Source organism: Sorex araneus, chromosome 6 (genome assembly GCF_027595985.1).
Source record: "Sorex araneus isolate mSorAra2 chromosome 6, mSorAra2.pri, whole genome shotgun sequence".
Lineage (NCBI taxonomy): Eukaryota > Metazoa > Chordata > Mammalia > Eulipotyphla > Soricidae > Sorex > Sorex araneus.
The window spans coordinates 104,131,683-104,154,189 of record NC_073307.1 but is presented as its reverse complement, the minus strand read 5'-3'; the positions used below and the strand labels follow the sequence as shown (position 1 = coordinate 104,154,189).

General features: G+C 37.3%; 1 protein-coding gene across 1 annotated transcript; it reads right to left on the bottom strand.

Annotated features, from left to right (window-relative positions):
• Nucleotides 1–5,615: 5,615 nt before the first annotated feature.
• On the bottom strand, nt 5,616–6,572 carry LOC101552665 (olfactory receptor 51H1-like). Its single transcript, XM_004618231.2, has one exon. The coding sequence runs from the start codon at nt 6,570–6,572 to the stop codon at nt 5,616–5,618; it is 957 nt and encodes a 318-aa protein (XP_004618288.2).
• Between the last annotated feature and the right edge of the window lie 15,935 nt (nt 6,573–22,507).

The window sequence follows — 22,507 nt, the reverse complement described above, 5'->3', positions numbered from 1 at the left end:
CCAGGACTAATTCCTGAGTGCATGAGCCAGGAGTAACCCCTGTGCATTGCTCGATGTGACCCAAAAAGAAAAAAAAATTATATGTGGGCAGCAGCGATGACAAATTATTATTCCCTCCTTATTCATATAATTATTGTAAATTCTTATTCACATACTGAATTATATCTTCTTTATCAACTAAATGATAATTATACCCAGATTGCTTCAAAATGCCCTATAGCACTATTGAAAGCCTGAGTATTTCAGATATTTTTTCACAAAATAGAGCAAAGTGAATTGTTACAGATTTAATTACATTTGTCTCTTTATTCTGGTCTTTATTGAGCAAAAGTATCCATAAATAAATTGTGAAGTTTTTATGCTTAACTTTCTTTTAAGAGAAAAAACTTTGCAGGTTCTTAATTTTTCTACAACATGCTTGGCATACCAAGAAATATTCTTCATTACTCTTTGTATCCAGTATGACTGAAGCCCATTGTTCTGAATACTAAAGGATGCAGTAAACATTACTTGATTATTTGTTAGTAGTAGAACTAGGATTTGTATGAGAACAAGTGAAAACATTCATCAACAAAAGTACCTAGAGTGTGGATGAGTCTCTCCACGGCATTATAATTTCATATTGATGTTAATATCTGCTTTAAGCATTTTCTTAATGATCACACAACAAATTTGTTAGAGGAATATTTATTCACTCAATAAACATGTGCATTTAACAATATTCAAATATCAGTAAGATGATCGACCCTGAAGATACATCAACTTTCTATTCAATTTTATAATATATATAGCTCTTTAGAAAAAGAAAAATAATAGGTAGATATGTAGATATATACATTCGGAGCTGTATGTTAAGAAATATATATAATTGCAAGTCAAATAAAAATTCTTGTGTAATTTAAATTTTTATGTATACTCTTAATAGTAGTTGCCTATATATGGAGATATATATATATATATGTAATCTAAATAAATTATCCTAATAAAGTTTGAGAATAGTTAGAAACATTTTAAATGTGAGGGAAAAGAAATTAGAACACTTACATAACTTTTTAAAAGCTTATGAATTACAGAACAATTTCAAATTTTGATATGCTGCATTTAAAGTTTATGAACCAAGACTTGACCAGTATCTCAGGGTTTTGTAGACTTGCAAGCAGATTCCAGAGAGAAATAAAGAACCAGTGATTCGAAGAAAAACATTGATGAGTATTAAGGAAGTTAGCAACACTGTTGAAACCTTCAGATGTCCAATTGGCGCAGGGGAAACTAAATTAACCTAGTGTTTACAATTGATACGAAGATTGTATTTTCAATAGAAATTGAGTGTTGGAGAGATGATATCACACTGGGTAAGGTTCTTGTCTTGCTGATGGCTAACTTGGATTCGACCTCTGAAATAGCTTATGAAATAGCTCTGCCAGGAGTGACCCCGGAGTGAAGAGCCTCAGTGGCCACTGTGCCCTCAGTACAGCTAGTGTATCCCATGACTCCCCATAAAGTAAGAAACAATTGTTTGAAAATTGGGGCTGGAGCGATAGCACAGCGGGTAGGGCGTTTGCCTTGCACGCGGCCGACCCGGGTTCTAATCCCAGCATTCTATATGGTCCCCTGAGCACCGCCAGGGGTAATTCCTGAGTGAAGAGCCAGGAGTAACCCCTGTGCATCGCCGGGTGTGACCCAAAAAAAAAAAACAAAAAAAAATTGTTTGAAAATTGTTGTTTTGAAAATATTTTGAAAATATTAATTACAAACATGTCACTGATTACGCTTGTCATTAATGATTATATAATCTATCTACAAGGAGAAAATGATATGACTTTTATTATATTAATCATAACTCATCCTTCAAGTTGTTCATTTTTCTCAATGTGCTATCATACATATTAAATAATCGAGTGGTGTCTGTATATAATTATTATTGAATAAAATATAAATTACAAATATAATATGTAGTGTTATATTCAGGTTTCTTATACACTTTCAGTCAAACTTTTTAAAACTATCAATCTAAATAAAGGATGAAATATATTAAATGTTCAAATACTGTGATAACAGAGACAATTAGTTTAAAGTTCCCTTTGAAGGCCAACATTATCTGATTCACTAGAGAGATTATGATGTTGCTAGACCAAAAATATAATTCAATGACATTTGAGTCAAATGCTTCTTAGAATCTTATTTCTTTACTGGCATATTCTTTCTACACATATTCCACATCCTCACTGTGCAATTCCTTTTCTAGTTTCTGTATTCTCAATGTTGTCTCCGTTGAGTCCATTGCCAAAGGAAAGCAATGATATTATTAAAGATATCTTCACATGAACAAATAAAATATTTTTGCCTCAACCTGCTACTTTAGTTTGCTTTACTCAAGTGAATAGAACACTTAATAATCTCTTGCTTTTAAATCTCTTCAGATTTTATGTCTACTGTTACACTGCCTGTTTCTATTTTCTCCTTCATCTGAACCTGTCTTGTAGGGTGAGGAACTGAAGATGGAGCTGATAAGAAGGCAGAGCTTCCACAAATTTTAGAGCAGAACAAACAGAGCCTAGGGAAATGGAATCATATATATAATGCCGATTAAGAAGCATTTTCAGAAATTAAAAGGGGCTAAAATTGCCTGGCAAAACTTAAGGAAAGGCAAGATTTGTAGGTAAAAATATAAAACACAAATTATTCTTATTCTTAGGAAACACAGTTTGGGTCCCTGCAACAGACATCTGCATCATGGGACAGTGGCACTTGGCAAGACAGAGGGTAAAAAATAAGAGGAAGTTAGTACACTGTTAGAAAAGTCCTTAAGAATCTAGAGAATGATGAAAAAAGACTGAAAGAAATTGAGAACAGTGCAAATGAAGTTTTAAAGCCCTGATAGGCAACCTGTCAGCTCTGAAAGGAAAAAAAAAATAACTTTAGCAACCAAATTTAAAAATGTACTTATTTGGGCCAAGCGATAGTACAGGGGGAAATGCACTTGTCTTGCACACAGACTACCAGGGTTTGATCCCTGGGATCCCATATGACCCTGAGAACCTGCCAGAAGTAATCCCCCAGAGCAGAGCCAAGAATAAACCCTAAGCATTGCTGGGTGTGGCCCCCAAACCAAACAATAACAACCAAAAAAGTGCCTGTTAAGGTAGCAGGGTTTTTTTTTTTTAAGTAGCAGTTTGCAGATGGTGGGTAGGTAAGGAACCCCAGTGGAGGGAAGAGTACCTGGTGGTGAAATTGGTGCTGAAACATCACTGTCACTGTCACTGTCACCCCATTACTCATTGATTTGCTTGAGCAGGCACCAGTAATGTCTCCATTGTGAGACTTGTTGTTACTGTTTTTGTCATATCGAAGATGCCATGGGGAGCTTGCCAGGCTCTGCTGTGCAGGCGAGATGCCACGGGGAGCTTGCCGGGCTCTCCGAGAGGGCAGAGGAATCAAACCTGCATCAGCCGCGTGCAAGAAAGCCCTCCCCACTGTGCTATTGCTCCAGTGCTGACACATGTATGCCTAAAACCTGAGTATGAATAACTTTATAAATCATGGTGCTTGGATGAAGATTAATAAAATAGTTAAACATTAGTAAATGATGATTTGAGGTTATTTTTCTATGTTGAAATAAGTAAGCAAGTGTAAGACAGTTACTGGATGGTTCTACTCATATGTGAAATATGAACAACAAAATCAAATTGACAAAAAGAAGAAAAAAATCTCCATTAAATTTCAAGACTCTTAGACATGTGAAAACTATGAGGGTAACTAGAGGGAAATGGGAAGGACCAATTGGAATGCAGTTTAAGTGCCTTTTAGATAGGATGATGGTGCTAGAAGTCTAGAGGTGGGTGCTAAGAGGACAACACAGATAGGTATTAAAGTAAACCCCTGAAATTTCATGATACTCAGACCCTAAGATCAAGCCAGCAATGTGTTGTGAACCTGAACAAAGTATTTAGAGGTAAAAGAATTTTTAAAAAAACTTATTTTCTTGTACACACTACTTTAATAAATCTTGGGAAGGCTTATATACTTCTAAAATAGTAACTTAAATAATAGACAAATAATGCCTCTAACCTCTCAAGTTGTAACTGAATTTTCTGTATTTTAACATTTTCTCAATAAGTACTTCAGAAAAAAAAATCATCCTGACATTATAAAGGGATATAAGAAACTCAGATACACACATGCTTTTTTTCTTTTGACTTCCTGTAAGTAAAATCCAAAATGATTGTTTACATGTTATTACCAGTTTTTTTTCCACTCTGCCTAACCCATTAACTCGTCATGACAGAGTTGTTGTTCAACAACAATCTCCCATGATTTCCCATGATCAAGTAAGATAACATGTAAAAGATACTATTGTTTACTTATTTAACAATCCATCAATGCAAGTAATCTTATTCTCTCATATTCGGTATTCTCTAATGCTTATTTGAGAACATTTTAAACACTTTGCTGTTTAAAAATATATTTGCATGCTTAGAGTCAACATCACTTGGTGTTCATTAAGAGCAACAATAAAACCAAATGATGTTATTTATATTTTCAAATAAAAGAAATTACAATTAAGAAAAGATAACGGGAGGAGCTGAGAGATAATACAGGGTCTACAGTGTGTCACACACCTTGTTGACAGCAGACCTGATTCAATCTCCAGCACCATAAGGTCCTCAAAGCATCTTCAGGTGTAACCCTGAAGGTCCCCAAGAACAGCCAGCTGTGGCCCGGGAGGGCTGCCTCTAGAATGGCCCCGTTGATCACCAGCACTGAAGGGCCTGAGTAGCACCACATCCTCAGGTCTTAGAACTGAACCATTGCCTGGGCAGGCCTAGAGCCAACAAAAGGACCCAGGGCCTCAGGAGCACCTTTGGAATCTACCCTGACGCACCCCCCCCAAACACACCCCCCACTACACACACACACACACACACACACACACACACACCACAAAGTCCAGTGTTGCACACATAAGAGATGAAAGTTACCCTGACCTTTTGATCTCAAGTTACTTTACTTCTTAATTATTTTTTTTCTTTTTTTTTTAAATTTTTTATTTTTCACTTTTGGGCCTGACAACATAGTTTGTCCCTGTCAATTATATGCATTTCTACTCTAAATCTTAAAATTTGATCCTAAAATTTTTCTGATTGATATTTTATTCCAATTGTGTTCTGCCCTAGGAGGTTGTCTTATTATTGAATTAGTATGTTTAAATTTATTTCCTATTATGATAAGGAGGGCAGTCCAAATGAGCCACAATGTTAAATTAGTTCAATCGCTTTAATTTAAAAGACATACACTCTCAGGGCCTAGTTCTGTACCACAGAGTGTTTTAAAGTGGAATTAAAAATAATCTGTGTCTTAAGTTGTTCCATAAAAACTCATATCACAGTAGTACAGAACAGTCTACCTAATAGTTCTTGTGTGATGCCCCACTTTCTCTAGTAGGCAAATGACAGTTTGGCACAGGAAAAAGCAAATATTCTCTGAGAGTAGAGAAGTCTCTCTCTTTGCCCAATTTGAAAAACAAAAAAATAAAAAAATAAATTATAACCCTTTATGTATCATAGCCATTCTTAGTTTTTGCATAATATACTATTTCTTTCTCAAACTGACCATCCCTAACCCTCTACAGTTACCTTGGTTCGAACAAATATCTGGATGATCTTCCTTCTTATCTCCTTGGTCTTCACAGTATAAACTATGGGGTTTAACACAGGGGGCACAAGAAGGTAGGCATTGGCCATGAGGGCGTGAGACAATGGTGAAAGGTGTTTGCCAAAACGATGAATGACAGACACTCCAATGAGTGGTACATAGAAGATGAGCACGGCGCAAATGTGTGACACACAGGTGTTGAGGGCCTTCAGCCTGCCCTCTCCTGAAGCAATGGCCATCACTGTTCGAAGAATAAAAGCATAGGAGAGGAGGATGGAGAGGGAGTCAGAACCTTTGGTAAAGATAACAGCAATGAGCCCATAAAGACTGTTGACACGGGTGCTGGCACAGGCCAGGCGCATGACATCTTGGTGGAGGCAAAAGGAGTGGGAGAGGCTATTGGAGCGGTAGAAAGGAAGGCGCTTGATGAGGAAAGGCACAGGGAAGACCACACAGACAGCCCTTGTCAAGATAATCACCCCTATTCTGCAGACCACCCCATTGGTTAGGATGGTGCCATACCTTAGAGGGTTCCAGATAGCCACAACTCTATCAAAAGCCATGGCCACTAGCACTCCAGATTCAATAGCTGAGAAGGTGTGGATGAAGTACATTTGAACAAGACAAGCATCAAAAGCAATAAACTTGTAGTTAAACCAGAATATGCCCAGCATAGAGGGCAAAGTACAAAGGGCAAGTCCCATGTCGGCCAATGCCAGCATGCAGAGAAAGTAGTACATAGGGATATGCAGGGACGATTCTGACTTGATGGTGGAGATGATGATACCGTTACCAAAGAGGGCAATGAAATATATAGCACCCAGTGGAAGTGCCATCCAGTAATACTGTTGTTCAAGGCCTGGAATTCCAGTTAGCACAAAGTAAAGGTGTTGAAATAGGGTGTGGTTATTTTCTGCCATCAAGCCAATCATAGAAGGAAATGTGTGAGATCCTCTGAGATGATTTCCTAAAATTACAGTGACAGAGATTAACAAAGTATTAGAAATTCACATCCCCATGGAACTTAGCCACTTCACTTTTACTTGTGGCAAGGACTGTGTCAGACAGATCTGCATTCCAAAATTATTAATCCATTCTGAAATTATTAATCCAAGCCGTCTTAAATGGATGAAATTTCTACTGGCCCACAGGTAAAAGATTCTCTGCCCAAATTTCAAGTAAATCTTCTTAGGTTAAAGCACACATCTTAGCATCAACACATTATATAAAACACCTTCTGACTCTCCTATCTTCTATTTCCATTTTTAAGAAATACACTCTAAACTGTTATATCAGAAGCTAAGTACAAAAGTAATGAAAGCTTCGTAGGTATGTTGCAGCCTTTTCCTTGCAGAATCAGAAGAGTTATTAAAGTTCCTAAATTGCACACTTGCATCTGGCTGAAAAAAGGGACTTTTTTCTATTATGTATATATTGCCACAATTTGAAATAACTGTTGTTGGAGATAGCTCAGAAAGTTGGAATGCATGCTTTGTAAGTGAGAGGTCCAGATTTGATCCCTAACAATACATGGTCCACTGAGTAGACCACTGAGAGTGACCTCCAGCCACTGTGCTAGGAGAAGGCAAGAAGCACCAGGTGAGAACCATAGACAGACAAACAAAAAATATAGGTGCCATTTCTTCAGCCCAGGTCAAAGTATGGTTAGGCATAGTGATCCTTTATAACAACATATTACATTCATAATGACACATACATTTGACTAACAGCTTAAAGACGTTAGTACAGATGATAAAGTTGTAGAATAAGACTTACTACTTTTATTCTAAAAAACCCTCAACAGTGTCTTTAGACTTTAAACATGATTTCCAGCCAGAAGTAGAAGCACTCTGTCTTTAGTTCTCATTGTTAAAACAATAATCAGCTCTTTTCATTGATTTACTAGAATCAAATTGATTACAAGACAACATATATTATTTTTAAAAAAAAACTACAACTTCCTGAAGTTGCTCACATCAAACAATTCCAATATTCTGTGTTGGTTGCTTTAGGATTCCCATCTCTGGCATGTATAATTTTTTGAGATGAGAATAGGGTCTTGGTGACTAAGGAGTAGTTTCTGTCCTACCTTTAATGCTTTCCCCCTATCCTTAATTAGGAAAGTTATTATCACTCTTATTATTGTATTTTGGAGGCTTATAATCCAGCTATAGGTTTCTCAGCAAGCATGCCCTTTCTAGCTGAGAATCACATCTTTTCTTTCAGATATAAGATAAAATTTGCTACCCCTTGCTTAGAACTTAAAATTCTTTTACTCAGGAGTTACCCCTGAGCAGAGCCAGGAGTAAGCCCTGAGTACTATAGGGTGAGGCAATTATTTGACATCTCACTGTCACTGTCATTGTCACCCCGTTGCTCATGGATTTGCTCGAGCAGGCACCAGTATTGTCTCCATCTTGAGACTTGTTGTTAGTGTTTTTGGACATATCAAATACGCCATGGGTGTAGCTTGCCAGGCTCTGCTGTGCAGGCGAGATACTCCCGGTAGCTTGCCGGGCTCTCTGAGAGGGGTGGAGGAACCAAACCGGGGTCAGCTGTGTGCAAGGCAAATACCCTACCGCTGTGCTATAGCTCCAGCCCTATTTGACATTTACTAATAAAAATTAAGAAATAAAGAACTTGGATAACGGAAATAACATATTCTGAGTCAAACAATGAGTTGTTAGCCAGACTATTAAAAAGGAGAATACTGTACAGTTGTAATTATTATAGAAAGTGCAATGGGAGTTTGAATTTTTAAGAAAACCAAAGGAAAAGTTAATCTCTTGGTCAAGATACTTTCTAGAGAATAGGGTCCTTAGATTTTTTTTTTCTTTATATCAACTCCTCAGAATCTGTAAAACAGTTAGGGAATCAGTTCACTAAAGACTATAGGTTAAGTCCTATTCTTCTCTTGATAGTTTCACCTAGTACTGCCTCTTTTTAGTACATAAGACCACATTTATGGAAATGCAGGCTATCAAAGTGTTCTCTGTCTGTCCTGTCTACCATTAGCTACCAGGTCTCTTTGTAGATCCTAGAGTGAAGAACCAGAAAAATGATAAAATAAACTTGTAAAATGTCTCTCCTATGTGAGGCATTTTACATATAGACATAAGAAATACATAAATGAGAAACATTTAATATTCATCAGTACTGGGGACATTTTCAGGTTTTTAGGCATTTTAGCAAAAGATTAGAACTGGTCTGAAAAGCCATTTTCGCATAAGATTTAGACTGACCTTAATATGCACTCCCCTAGACCAGGATTTGAGGCAGTCAGAAAAAATTTTAAACAGAAAGAAAAACCTTACTGATATACATACTTATTGTCACCATTGTTCAAATTATGAGCAAACTACAAATTCTACTTCAATGGAAAAAATCCCCTAACTATTTATTCTAAATGAAAGGAATTATAAAAGGTCAGTATGTATCTAATATAGAAGAACTCAAGCAAATTGCAGAGATAAAATTTATCTTTTATATACATTATATCCAGGAACTTGGAAATTCCATACTTTCTAAGGAAATGCACTTGCTAAGAAAGATTAGATATCTAGCCAGCATGGTGATAAAGGACAAGAAAAAATTGATTAGGAAGCAGTTAAATTTTGTTTGATGTAACCTTAAAATGTTCTTTTGAGAATTCAACTTTATCACCTCAGTTTTTTCTAACACTTACCTGGTTGCTGAAAACAAGCTTCTGAAAATTACGAAGTTTCTTAAGAAGTCTGACATTCGTTTGGTAAAATCATTGCCACTGCCTAGATAAGGTTTTTATTTCCTGAACATATCCCAAACTCCTTCTCATACCATACCCCAGGGATTTTTACAGAGTAAAAGCTTATGCTCTCCCCCAAGGATTCCAAGAATGAGGAGGTCTCTCAAGAACTGTAATATCACTCCCTAGATTCTCAAGTTTAAGACATGAGATAATATTATTGAGGAGATCATTAGGAAAATATGTGCCAAGGGTGTGTGTGTGTGTGTGTGTGTGTGTGTGTGTGTGTGTGTGTGTGTGTGTGTGTGTGTGTGTAATGAATTGCTGGGGAACTCTAGACTATCGTGTTCTGAGTCACAATCTCTAAGAGCAGTCTTATTCACCTCATTCTTTCCATATCCCAAAGAAGTAATTGCTGTTTTTAGTTTTCTCTAAAATGTAACAAAGTTAGCAAGCAAAAAACGTATGAAGGAAAAGTGATTACATAAGTTTCCCATTAATAATGTTTCCCCAATTAATTGCTTTTTCCTGATATATCATCTGTTTTTTCAGTTTTCAATAACACCCTAATAAATGTAACTGCCCTGTGCATAAAGAAAAACATGAGGTCTCTCAGGAAGACTTTAAACAATGCACAAATCCATCAAGAGACAATGAATGTTCTACAATACTCAGCTGTCTCTTTTAGATCATGCAGTTATCCCTTCTTTCCTCAAAATAATAGCAACAGAAACATTAATTATAGTAAAAATTGCTCTAAAGTTATAGTACAGGGGTTAAGGCACTTGCTGTGCATGCAACCAACCCTGATTCAATATCTAGCACTGCATATGTTGCCATATATTAATTCTGAGACATAGCAGCTATGTAATTATCAATTTATATTCACCACTACTATACCCATTAATCTTTATGACTAAATTCTAGGTTGAGTATCATCATAAACATTGTTTTGATGAAAAATGAATGACACTGAGAATTTTCCTATATTCTTGATGTGATTTTTGGTATAATTCAAATTAACAATTGAAGATACTTCAAATGGAATGACAGAGCAAGGTCCCCTCATTGTGCCAATGTGCTCCTAACTCCCTGAGCTCAAAGATTGCTATCACCATGTAGGGGAGGAAAACTTTCACTTTTTCTTTTCTAGATTCTTAAACTCACCTAGTAATGGAAGGAAGGAAGGAAGGAAGGAAGGAAGGAAGGAAGGAAGGAAGGAAGGAAGGAAGGAAGGAAGGAAGGAAGGAAGGAAGGAAGGAAGGAAGGAAGGAAGGGAGAAAAAAGAAAGAAAAAAGGGAGAAAGTTATTCAAATGAGAGAAAAGAAGTTAAACTCACTATTTTTTGATCAAATGATGATATTCATAGAAAATCCTAAGACTCCACCAACAAGTTTTATAACAATAAACCAATTCAATGAAGTAATATACTACAAAATGAGCTCCAAAAACTCTTTCATTCCTACGCAATGAACCAGAAGACAAAGAAATAAAAGTATTACTTTATAATTTTCAGCAAAAGTTTGTCTCCTAGAAGTATATTGAAAACAAGCAACTTAACAAAGGATATAAAAAAATGTATATGTAGAGTCACTATTAAAAAATATAGAGTGAGTAGTGCATTTGCTTTGCACGCAGTCAATCCAGGTTCGATCCCCAATGTCCCATATGGTCCCCCAGCACTGCAAGGAGTAATTCCTGAGTGCAAAGCCAGGAGTAACTCCTGAGCATGGCCAGGTTTGAAAAAGATAGAAATAGAATAAAATCAAATAAAAATAAAATAAAATAAAATAAATAGAAGATGAGAAGATGACAGAAAGAAATGGAAAAATAGTCCATGTTCTTCTTTTAGCATTGTTAAAATGACCATTCTACCCAAAGTATTATACAGATTCCATTCCATTTTTATCAATATTACAATGATATTCTTTAATGCCATAGAACAAAGAATTTTGCATGGAACTGTAAAACTCTTCAAAGAGCCAAGGAAATCTGATCATTTTAAATGATCTTAACTATTATATACAACAATAACAACCAAAACAGTGTGACACTTTAATACAAACAGTCAGACCAATGAAATGGAATTTTATGAGTCTAGAAATAAAGTCATTTGTATAAATGGTAAACTTATGACAAAGGAGCTAGAAGCATTCAGTGGAGAAAGGAAAAAAGCTTCTTCAACAAGTCAACAAGTGGTGCTGGGAAAATTGGTTAGACACAAACAAAAGAATAAAATTGGACACTTCTTGTATCATGTATCACATACAACACCTTATTCAGAATGGGCTAAAAGGAGTCAAGGACATAATATAGGTGTTAGGGCAGGAGCTTTGCCTTAGTATGTAGTATATAAAGAAACAAAGAAAGAGAATTTACATTTACATGGCAAATGTAAACAAGTGATGGACTCTGACAATAGAGCCCAGGATACCAAGAGAGGGAAAAGTAAGCAAGTGAGGAGTGGGGAGACAACACTACCACTTCTGTAAAAACAAAAAACATAAGTCAAGCAAAAAAAAAAAAGAATTAACATGCTGAAAAATTTATTACATTTTGCATTTATGGGACCTCCCCCCCCAAAAAAAAATGTGTCAGTGTATTTAACACCATTTACCATTTTACATATCATTCTGAGTTAGAAAGAAGAGGGTTATGGATCAAGGACTTTCTTTTTAGTTATCTTTGGTTTGTTTACTTGGGGGTGGGGAGGGCAACATCTGACAGTGCTAAGTGTTTGTTCCTGGTTCTGTAGTCAGGAATTACTCCTGGCATGCTCAGGAGACCATATGGAATGCCAGGGAGCAAACCCTGGTCGTCAGCATACAAGATAAAAGCCCTACCCACTGTACTCTCTCTCTGGTCCCCGGTTGTGTGACTTCAAAGGGAAGAAACATGCAGAGAAGAAATTAGAGCAATGTTTGGTGAACAAATGTTTGCGATGACAAGCACATAAAGCTTTTTGGATACAAAATCAATATCTGTGTTATTAGTCTTCTAATATAAATTATTTTAGGAGGTGCTCAAGACAAACAAACTAAAAACCTAACAACAACAAATATATCCTAAGTCTATTGGGTCTTAGTTGCTTTTAGTTCAAAATAATATAAAAATAAAAATAGTATATTTAAGTAATATACTTAATATCCCCCTAACTAAGGAAAAAACACTCACATTGAATGAGACTCACATAGTAAGCTCTCTTCCTCACCAATTTCATAGGCCTAGAGTATCACTGTATCACTGTCATCCCGTTGTTCATCGATTTACTTGAGTGGGCACCAGTAACATCTTTATTCGTCCCAGCCCTGAGACTTTAGCATCCTCTCCTTACTTGTCTTTCCCAACAATTGGAAGCTCTTTCAAGGTCAGGGGCATAAGACCTGTTATTGTTATTGGTTTTGGCATATCGAATATGCCACAGGGAGCTTAACAGACTCTGCCATGCAGTATTAGAGTCACGAATCACAAATCACAAAATCCCGTTAATCACCAATTTCTCGGGTGGACTCAGTAACATCTCATTTCGTCCTTTCCCTGAGATCTTAAAAGTCTATCTCAACTTGGCCGTCCTAACAATGTTGCACTGGGGGCTCTTCAGGGTCAGGGGAATGAGATTCAGCTTGTTATTGGATTTAGCATATGAATACACCATGGGAAGCTTGCAAGGCTGTCCCATGTGGGCAGGAAACTCTCAGAAGATTGCCAGTTTCTCCCAGAGGGAGAAGTAGGCTAAAGATATTTTCTGAGAGCTTGCTTTTAAGTCTCTCTCTGGATGTTGGCCATTGATGGGATTACACACACCTGGGTTCCTCTGCTGGTACCTTCACGCATGAGGCCTGTCCGAACAGTGGAGAGGGGCTTCCAGGATGGCTGTAGCTAGGTTCTGGTGGTCTTTGGCCGCCTGGAGCTCTGCTCAGGGTGGGAGGGAAGCTGGAGCCCATCCCCTCAGAGGGGCCCCGGGGAAGATAGCCAGGCGTGCAGGCAAGAGACTCTCAAGAATTAGAGTAATTTAATATTAATACATATTACGCTTCCAATACATGGCTTCTCAAATCAGGATTCCTTACCAAAAATATCCCTACATAAACACATTATCATTTAATATTGTTTGAAATAATTGAGATGAAAAATTGCTATTACAATATCTTAATTTCTTTATCCCCTAACTCATAATAAATGTGCCATCCAGCAACTTAGTCATGCTCATTTTTCTTCTATTTTAACAAATAAGAATTTTGAACAATTGGATAACTAATATCTTATTTTAATTTCTTGGCTAACTTTTTAAAATTTATTTAACAAATTGATCCTTTACATCAGACATATGTTCTTTTTTTTAAAATCTTCCAATCTACTAGTAAAAATGCAAGATTAAACAAATTATATATCCCATTTTTAATCTTACATCATTAAATAAAAATATTATTTATAAAATAGAACAGATTTATGGTCTTTCAAATTTAACAAATCTGCCTTTAGTTAATTGTTTAAAATTTTGTGTTTAGGTATTAATACCATTCTTTTAAATTTTTTTTCACACGTTCACATATCCAAACCTACTTTACTAAATCTTTCTCCCATCAAGTTCTAAAGAAAAACCTCTCCACAATACTCTTAAAATTATGATAGTTTGATAGCATCTTATCCAAATCCCCTCCTTTCAGTTACTTCTTGAAATATGTCCACACTTATCCTTTCCTTCTAAAGGTTTGTGAATTGCCCCTTCTGAAGTTCAATTCTGCACCATTCTTATTGTCTTTGACTCCATTTCCTACTTGACTACCTGTTTTTTTTTCAGTCTACCTGCACACTAGAAGACCAAGTGTACATCATGTATAATACATAACTTACAAATAAGCATATTCCTTCCAAATTTGTATCTCTTACATTTATTCTTCTGTTGATTCTCAGAGTTACATGTGTGTCCTTGGGATAATGGTCATCATTTCCATATCATATGCACTTACCAAAACCAGCAAATCTATTTATTAAAGGGCTGGAGCAATAGCACAGGGGTAGGGCATTTGCCTTGAACGCTGCCAACCTGGGTTTGATTCCTCCACCCCTCTCGGAGAGCCCGGCAAGCTACCAAGAGAATCTCACCCACCCAGCGAGCCTGGTAAGCAACCCGTGGCATATTCCACATGCCAAAAAAAACGTAACAAACAAGTCTCACAGTGGAGACGTTACTGGTGCCCACTCGAGCAAATTGATGAACAACAGGACAACAGTGACAGTGACTATTTAATAAAAAGCAACTATTTGCTTCCCAGGTACTGAAACTTGATATTTCGTTAACTTTTATATCTCAATTGGCAAGACAATTCACCTAATCGCAAGCAATAAGAAAGTATAATTCATCCAGAGTATAGTATCACGGGGCTGGAGCAGTAGCACAGTTATAAGACATTCGCCTTTCATGCAGCCAATCCGTGTTCGATTCCTCCGCCCCTCTCAGAGAGCCCGGCAAGCTACCGCGAGTATCCCGCCCACACCGTAGAGCCTGGCAAGCTACCCGTGGCGTATTGGATATGCCAAAAACAGTAACAATAAATCTCACAATGAGAAACATTACTGGTGCCTCCTCGAACAAATCGATGAGCAAAGGGATGGCAGTGACAGTGATAGTATCACTGTTCACACGGTATCACTGTTGCCCCATTGGTCATCAATTTGCTCGAGCGGGCACCGGTAACACCTCCATTGTGAGACTTGTTGTTACTGTTTTTGGCATATTGAATATGCCACTGGTAGCTTGCCAGGCTCTACTGTGCAGGCAAGATACTCTCAGTAGCTTGACAGTCTCTCCGAGAGGGGCAGAGGAATAGAACCCAGGTCGGCTGCGTGCAAGGCAAGCACCCTACCCTCTGTGCTATCGCTCCAGTGTATAGTAAGTCCTGAAATTTGACCTCTTGACTATTTCTAATTGCATTTATTTATTTATTTTGCCATGGGGAGCGCAACTGGGATACTCATGACTCTGAGCTCAAGGATCAATCATGGTGAGCTCAAGGTACCATATGGGTTTCCAGGGTTTGAACCCAGATTGGCAACATAAAGGTAAGCACCCTACCTACTGTACTATCTCTCCACCCAAATGTTACTTTCTTTCTAAATCTAATACTAGTGTATAATCCCAGACATTTGTCTTATGTGTATTTTTTTTTATATTTTCCAGTTTTGTATTCCTTTATCAAAAAATGGCTTTGCCTATTCTTGTTTTATCCTGTTCCATTATCTTAGCAGTGAGTAAGAAACAAGGTTTCTCTTATTTCTTGTCAAATTATTTAGAAAGTATTGCTGTAATACTATTGGTAAATATCAGATTTGAATTAAACTAATGCCTGGTTACATTTAATTAAATACTTCATTTCCACACAAATTTAATTTCCATAAAGGTCTCATGAAAAATAACAATAATGGAAACCTAAAAATGCATTTGCAATAATTTCTAAGTCAACATAGTGTACTTTATCACTCTTTAACTTGTTTTCATAATATCAAGATAATTTTTAGAATTTATGAAAGTGTTCTCTCTTCCTAAAACATTCTTTCTTATTAACTGCTTTGTAATACAGATCTGGGACACTTTAAAATGCATGATATTAACATTTCTCCTGCCTTCTCAACGGAAAATATATAATGACCCTGCCAAAATCTTATTACTAAGCTATATATTGTTTCAGAAAATGGCATAATCTGTAGTCAAAAGGAGTATGCCTTCTGAAAAAGTAAATATTGTTATTTTATATTCTCTACGTATTGTTCAATCAATTATACTTGTTCTGATTTGCATAATTGTAATTAAAATGTATGAAAAATTTAGGAATGCATTAATGTCTATCAGTGAATTTTGTGCTGAATTACATATCAGGTTTACATTTTATAATATAAAATTAGTAGTAAACATCATGATAATGTGGATAAACTTTTAGTCCTAAGTACCTCTAGTCTTCCATTGTATTAAGCAATTCAAAATAAAAATATTTTCTATGACTTTCTATTTTCTTTAATATTTACCTCACTATGTATATTCTATAGCTTTATGCCTTTCGAAACTATATTGTATGTTTATTTGTGGAAATTTAGTTTGTTTAAACAAGATATTCAGAATCTACTCATTTTATTTGTGTAAAGCAAGTCCTATTGAAATGTAGTTTTGTTGTTTTTGTTTTTATTTAGGAAAGAAAGGAGGCCACACCTGGCCTTGCTAAGAGGTATCTCCTGGATCTTTCAGGAATCACATACCATGGTGGGAATCAAACCTGGGTTGACTGTTGGATATCATTGGTTTGTCCTTTCCCCCTTGCCACTAGGAGCTTAGGTTTATCAGTCACACCCATCAAAGTGCTCCAAGTCACTCCCATTCCTTTGTTTATCTGTAACCAATTCTACCAGTTTATCTGCTCTTCCCTTAATCAAACTCTGTTAATTGGTAAGGTCAGAACTTCCTAGGACACTGAATATTATAACATTGCCTTTCTCTCCTCTTTATGCCTTTTGAATAATTTACTTTAAAGCTATGTCTTTTTTGTATAGACACAAGAAGACAATATTATGTTTTTATAACTTAAGACTTAATTGGCCTCGATATTCCCTCCTGGGCATCTGCTTTCTCCACTTAAGCCTCAGTTGCCCTCAGTTCCTAGCACCCCAAAGTAGGGTCCCCGACGTGGGACGGGAAGGATCCAGGGCAAGCGGTGAGTTATGTGCTACCCTGGCATCGAGATGGGCCTGGCCAAAGTGCCTAATTCTTAACTATAAGTTAAGAGCTTGATCATAGACAAATGCTGTCATGATCCAATAGTAATTATGAGACTGGGACCCTGCCAGGGATAGGAAAGACTGATCTGGCCTGAGCACTGTAGTCTGAGATTGAGATGGCCCCAGGAGAGCAATTCTATAAGCTTTAATGCATCTCTTATTGTGTCCATACAAAATAATTAATATTATGAATTCTTATATGTTTGCTGGCTGAGGAGAAGAGAAACACATTCATGGGACTCTGCCCTTGGGTGGATCCTCCTGCTGTAAGAGAATTTAGTCCTAGGAGAAGCATCCCCTGAGGGAAAAGAACCTTACCCTATTGCTGACCACACCCATGTGTATGACCAACCCCCTCATGCTGGGGAGATTTAACTAGGCTGTAAGAGTGGGTTGGGGGCCAGATCCACGGCGCCAGATCCACCGGAGCCAGATCCATGGGCGCCAGATCCACGGGGGCCAGATCCACAGATTGAGAGAGAGACCGAGAGCCGGGAGAGAGGCAGAGAGAGAGAGAGAATGAAGTAGGAAGGGGGAGAAAGAAGCAGGAGGAGAATCAGAGGAGAATGGAGATGACATGAAATAAACCAATCGAGCAACCAGTTTGGCCTTCTTCCTTCCTTCACCTGCCTCGCTCGCCCTTGCCTTTTCTTTTTATTTTTATACAGTTGACCACATGAAAGGCAAGTGCTTTAACTTTTGTGCTAACTCTCCAGTCCCTCAAGTAAGTTCTGTTTTCTAGAGCTTCTCACATATTAGTGACAGAATGGAATGCAGGTTTAACTAGATAAAAACAGAAAAAAAATTAAGTTAGAACATTTCTATTAAAACCAGTGGTAATAAATATTGAGATGACAATCACAGAGGGAATGATTCAAATGTTATTTTTTTAGGATGCACATCCTTCACTAGTGATAGGTCCAGGGTGCTTCGCTTAAAGTTCACTTTAACACCATATGTTAAAGAGGCTTTCCTTGCTACACTTCACATCTCTTGCTCCTTTATCAAAGATTAGATGATCATATATTTGAGGGTGTGTGTGGGGATATTCCACCCTGTTCCATTGGTCTGCAGCTCTGCCTTTGTTCCAGTACCATGCTGTTTTAATTGTTACCGCTTTGTAGTAGAGTTTAAGGTTAGGGACGGTGATGCCTCCCATCATCTTTTTCCCAAGAATTGTTTTAGCTATCCGTGGGCGTTTATTGTTCCATATAAATTTCAGGATTGCTTGCTCCGCTTCTTTGAAGAATGCCATGGGTATCCCTATAGGGATCGCGTTAAATCTGTATAATGCTTTTGGGAGTATTGCCATTTTGACAATGTTTATTCTCCCTATCCATGAGCAGGGGATATGTTTCCATTTCCTCATGTCCTCTTTTATTTCATGGAGTAGAGTTTTATAGTTTTCTTTGTATAGGTCCTTAACTCCTTTAGTTAAGCTGATTCCAAGATATTTGATTTTCTGGGGCACAATGGTGCTGGCACAACTGGACAACCACATGCAAAAAACTGGGCTTAGAACTGGACCTGACACCATGCACAAAAGTCAGATCAAAATGGATTAAAGACCTCAACATCAGACCACAAACCATAAGGTACATTGAAGACAAGGTCGGCAAAACCCTCTACCATATTGAAGATAAAGGTATCTTCAAAGATGACACGGAACTAAACAATCTAGTAAAAACAGAGATCAACAAATGGGACTACATTACACTAAAAAGCTTCTGCACCGCAAAAGATACAGTGACCAGAATACAAAGACTATCTACAGAATGGGAAAGGATATTTACACAATACCCATCAGATAAGAGGTTAATATCAATGGTATATAAAGCACTGGTTGAACTCTATAAGAAGAAAACATCCAACCCCATCAAAAAATGGGGCGAAGAAATGAACAGAAACTTTCCCAAGGAAGAGATACGAATGGCCAAAAGGCACATGAAAAAATGCTCTACATCACTAATCGTCAGAGAGATGCAGATCAAAACAACCATGAGATACCACCTCACACCACAGAGACTAGCACACATCCAAAAGAACAAAAGAAACCGCTGTTGGAGAGGATGTGGGGAGAAAGGGACCCTTCTACACTGCTGGTGGGAATGCCGGCTAGTTCAGCCCTTTTGGAAAACAGTGTGGACGATTCTCAAAAAACTAGAGGTTGAGCTCCCATTTGACCCAGCAATACCACTGCTGGGAATATATCCCAGAAACGCCAAAAAGTATAGTCGAAGTGACATATGCACTGATATGTTCACCGCAGCACTGTTTACAATAGCCAGAATCTGGAAAAAACCTGAGTGCACTAGAACAGATGACTGGTTGAAGAAACTCTGGTACATCTATACAATGGAATACTATGCAGCTGTTAGAAAAAAATGAGGTCATGACGTTTGCATATAAGTGGATCAACATGGAAAGTATCATGCTAAGTGAAATGAGTCAGAAAGAGAGAGACAGACATAGAAAGATTGCACTCATCTGTGGAATATAGAATAATAGACTATATGACTAACACCCAAGAATAGTAGAAATAAGTACCAGGAGGTTGTCTCCATGGCTTGGAGGCTGGTCTCTCATTCTGGGTAACTCAGGGAAGGGACCACCAAGTAAAATGTGGTTGGAGGTCATGTGGGGGAAGGGTGATGTGGGCCAAATACAGACTAGAGACTGAACACAATGGCCACTGAACACCTTTATTGCAAACCACAACACCTAATCAGAGAGAGAGAATAAAAGGGAATACCCTGCCATAGTGGCAGGGTGGGGTGGGGGGAGACGGGACTGGGGAGGGGGGGAGGGATGTTGGGTTTACTGGTGGTGGAGAATGGGCACTGGTGAAGGGATGGGTTATCGAACTTTGTATGGGGGAAACATGAGCACAAAGATGTATGGATCTGTAACTGTACCCTCACGATGACTCTCTAATTAAAAATAAACTAATAAAAAAAAGTTAGCTTTAAAAACTCATGTCTACTTCTGATACAGAAATGGATAGTCCTATCACATGTGGCAACTATATGGCAATAATGCTATTACCAATTATTGTTATATCATATATATATATATATGATATGAGTGTTATACTCTGAAACATCTTGGAGAGAAAGAAATATAATCCTCTACCAATATAATGCAACTATAAAGTATTTTAAAACATGAAAGAGTGATATGGAGTAATAGTATGGTGGGTAAGGTGTTTGCTTTTCACACTATCAACCCAGGTTCTATGCCTGATGTCATATATAATTTCCCAAGCTGGCCAATAATGATCGTTGAATACAGATTCAGGCATAAAAATGGGAGATATGGATCCAAAAAAACAATAAAAACCATGAAGGAGTTATAGGAAGGTTATGACATTGCACATATGCATGAGTAATAAACACTGAAAGCAGTAATAAATCTTAATGGCAATGTCAGCAAGCATAAACATGATATAGTACCATTCATAAATAGAAATGTACTAATGTATATATGTACATATAGTCTGCTTCTGATCTTGAACTGTTGTGAGTTAGATATCCTGGAAGTCAGTTTTTTTTTTAACTTACATAGTATGGAATGGAGGAGAAAAAATATTGTTTAATCATTTTAAAACTCTTACCTTATTCCTTTTTGTTGTCATAGAGATATTTCTTCAGGTAGAAATGAACGAAGTATCTATCTAATTATTCTAAACATCACATAAATTTTGGTATCACTTAATTGAGTAGAAGTCTGGAAATTTTTGAGTTTATACTGAAGATTAGTTTCCTAGTTATCTTTAGTAGTGTATTCTCAAAATTACTTATTAAATGGCTCTTGAAAATGGAAGACAACTTTGTATTTCACAGATGAATGCGATCTTTCTACGTCTGTCTCTTTCTTTCTGACTCATTTCACTCAGCATGATACTTTCCATGTTGATCCACTTACATGCAAATTTCATGACTTCATCTTTTCTAACAGCTGCATAGTATTCCATTTGTGTAGATGTACCAAAGTTTCTTTAACCAGTCATTTGCTTTTGGTCACTCCGGTTTTTTCCTGATTTTGGCTATTGTAGCAGAACGGGAGACCAACACCCAAGAGTAGTAGAGATAAGAACCAAGAGGTCTGCCCCACAGATTGGAAACTGGCCTCACATGCTGGGGGAAAAGGCAGCTGAGATAGAGAAAGGAACACCTAGTAGAGAATGTTGGGAGGATCCACTCAGTTGAAAGCTGCATGCCGAAAATAGACTATAGACTCAGCGATTCCTGAGTACAGAGCCGGGAGTAACCCTGAGCATCGCTAAGTGTCACTATCCACCCCCCATCCCCAGCCAACAAGAAAAAGAATTTAGAAAAAAATCAAGGGAAAATATTTTCTTTATCACCTTAAGATAGAAAAAGATCTTTGATTGTTACCATTGTATGTAAAAGTAACACAAGAATCAGAAAAGTTTAAACTTAAATTCAGTTGTTCTAATCACTGTGTTTTAAAGTTATATTTAATCCTGTAGCAGAGGATTAATTTTTTGTCAGAAGGGCAACTTCTCCCATCATATTCAAATTCTAGAGCAAATAAAAATGAATTCAACACACCTGACTTCCTTCACGTAATCTTTACCAATTGATTTTTTTTCTATGAATTGCCCATACTATTATTCCTTCTATTCTGTGACAAATCTACAGAGAAAGCACCATACCAATTCAGGGGTATTCCCCAACTTACCTGAAGCCGAATCTAGGAGAAGTGAGTCCCATCTGATGCTTCAACTAGAGGCACAGGCAGAGATTTAAACCAGCAACTCTCCAGCCCAGAATGCTCTCTGTTATGAATCTCCAGAGATGTAAACATCAGTCTTCTAGAGTTCCCTTAGGTTCAAAAGCTATGTCAAATCAGGCTTCTGAGAACATTGGGCTTCCTTGGATCTCTGAGGACTTGGCTTTCTTTAATGCAGACCTAGGATTACACCCACCCAAATGCAAACTGATTTCAGTCCTATTTGAATGGAGCTTTATGTGCAAGAGAAATACACCAACACAAATCTAATGGTGCTAATCCCCAGCCCCCACCCCCACCCTACCCCCCCACCACCCTCACTCTAATGAGAGTTTTTTATTGTTGGGGATTTGAGTTCATACTTAGTGGTTTTCAGGTGCTTTTCCAGGCTCAGGGGTCAATCTTATGGTGCCTGGAAAACATGAGTTTTAACCTGTTGAGTGATCCTCTCGAGGATTCTTTCCAACATTATTTCTTTTACAAAATCAGTATGTACTTTCTATTTTTTTGTTTTTAACATCATACACTTAACATCATATAACATTAAATTTTTGTTAATTTATGCTTTACTGCTGGAAATATGATTACACATATACTACTATGTGGATG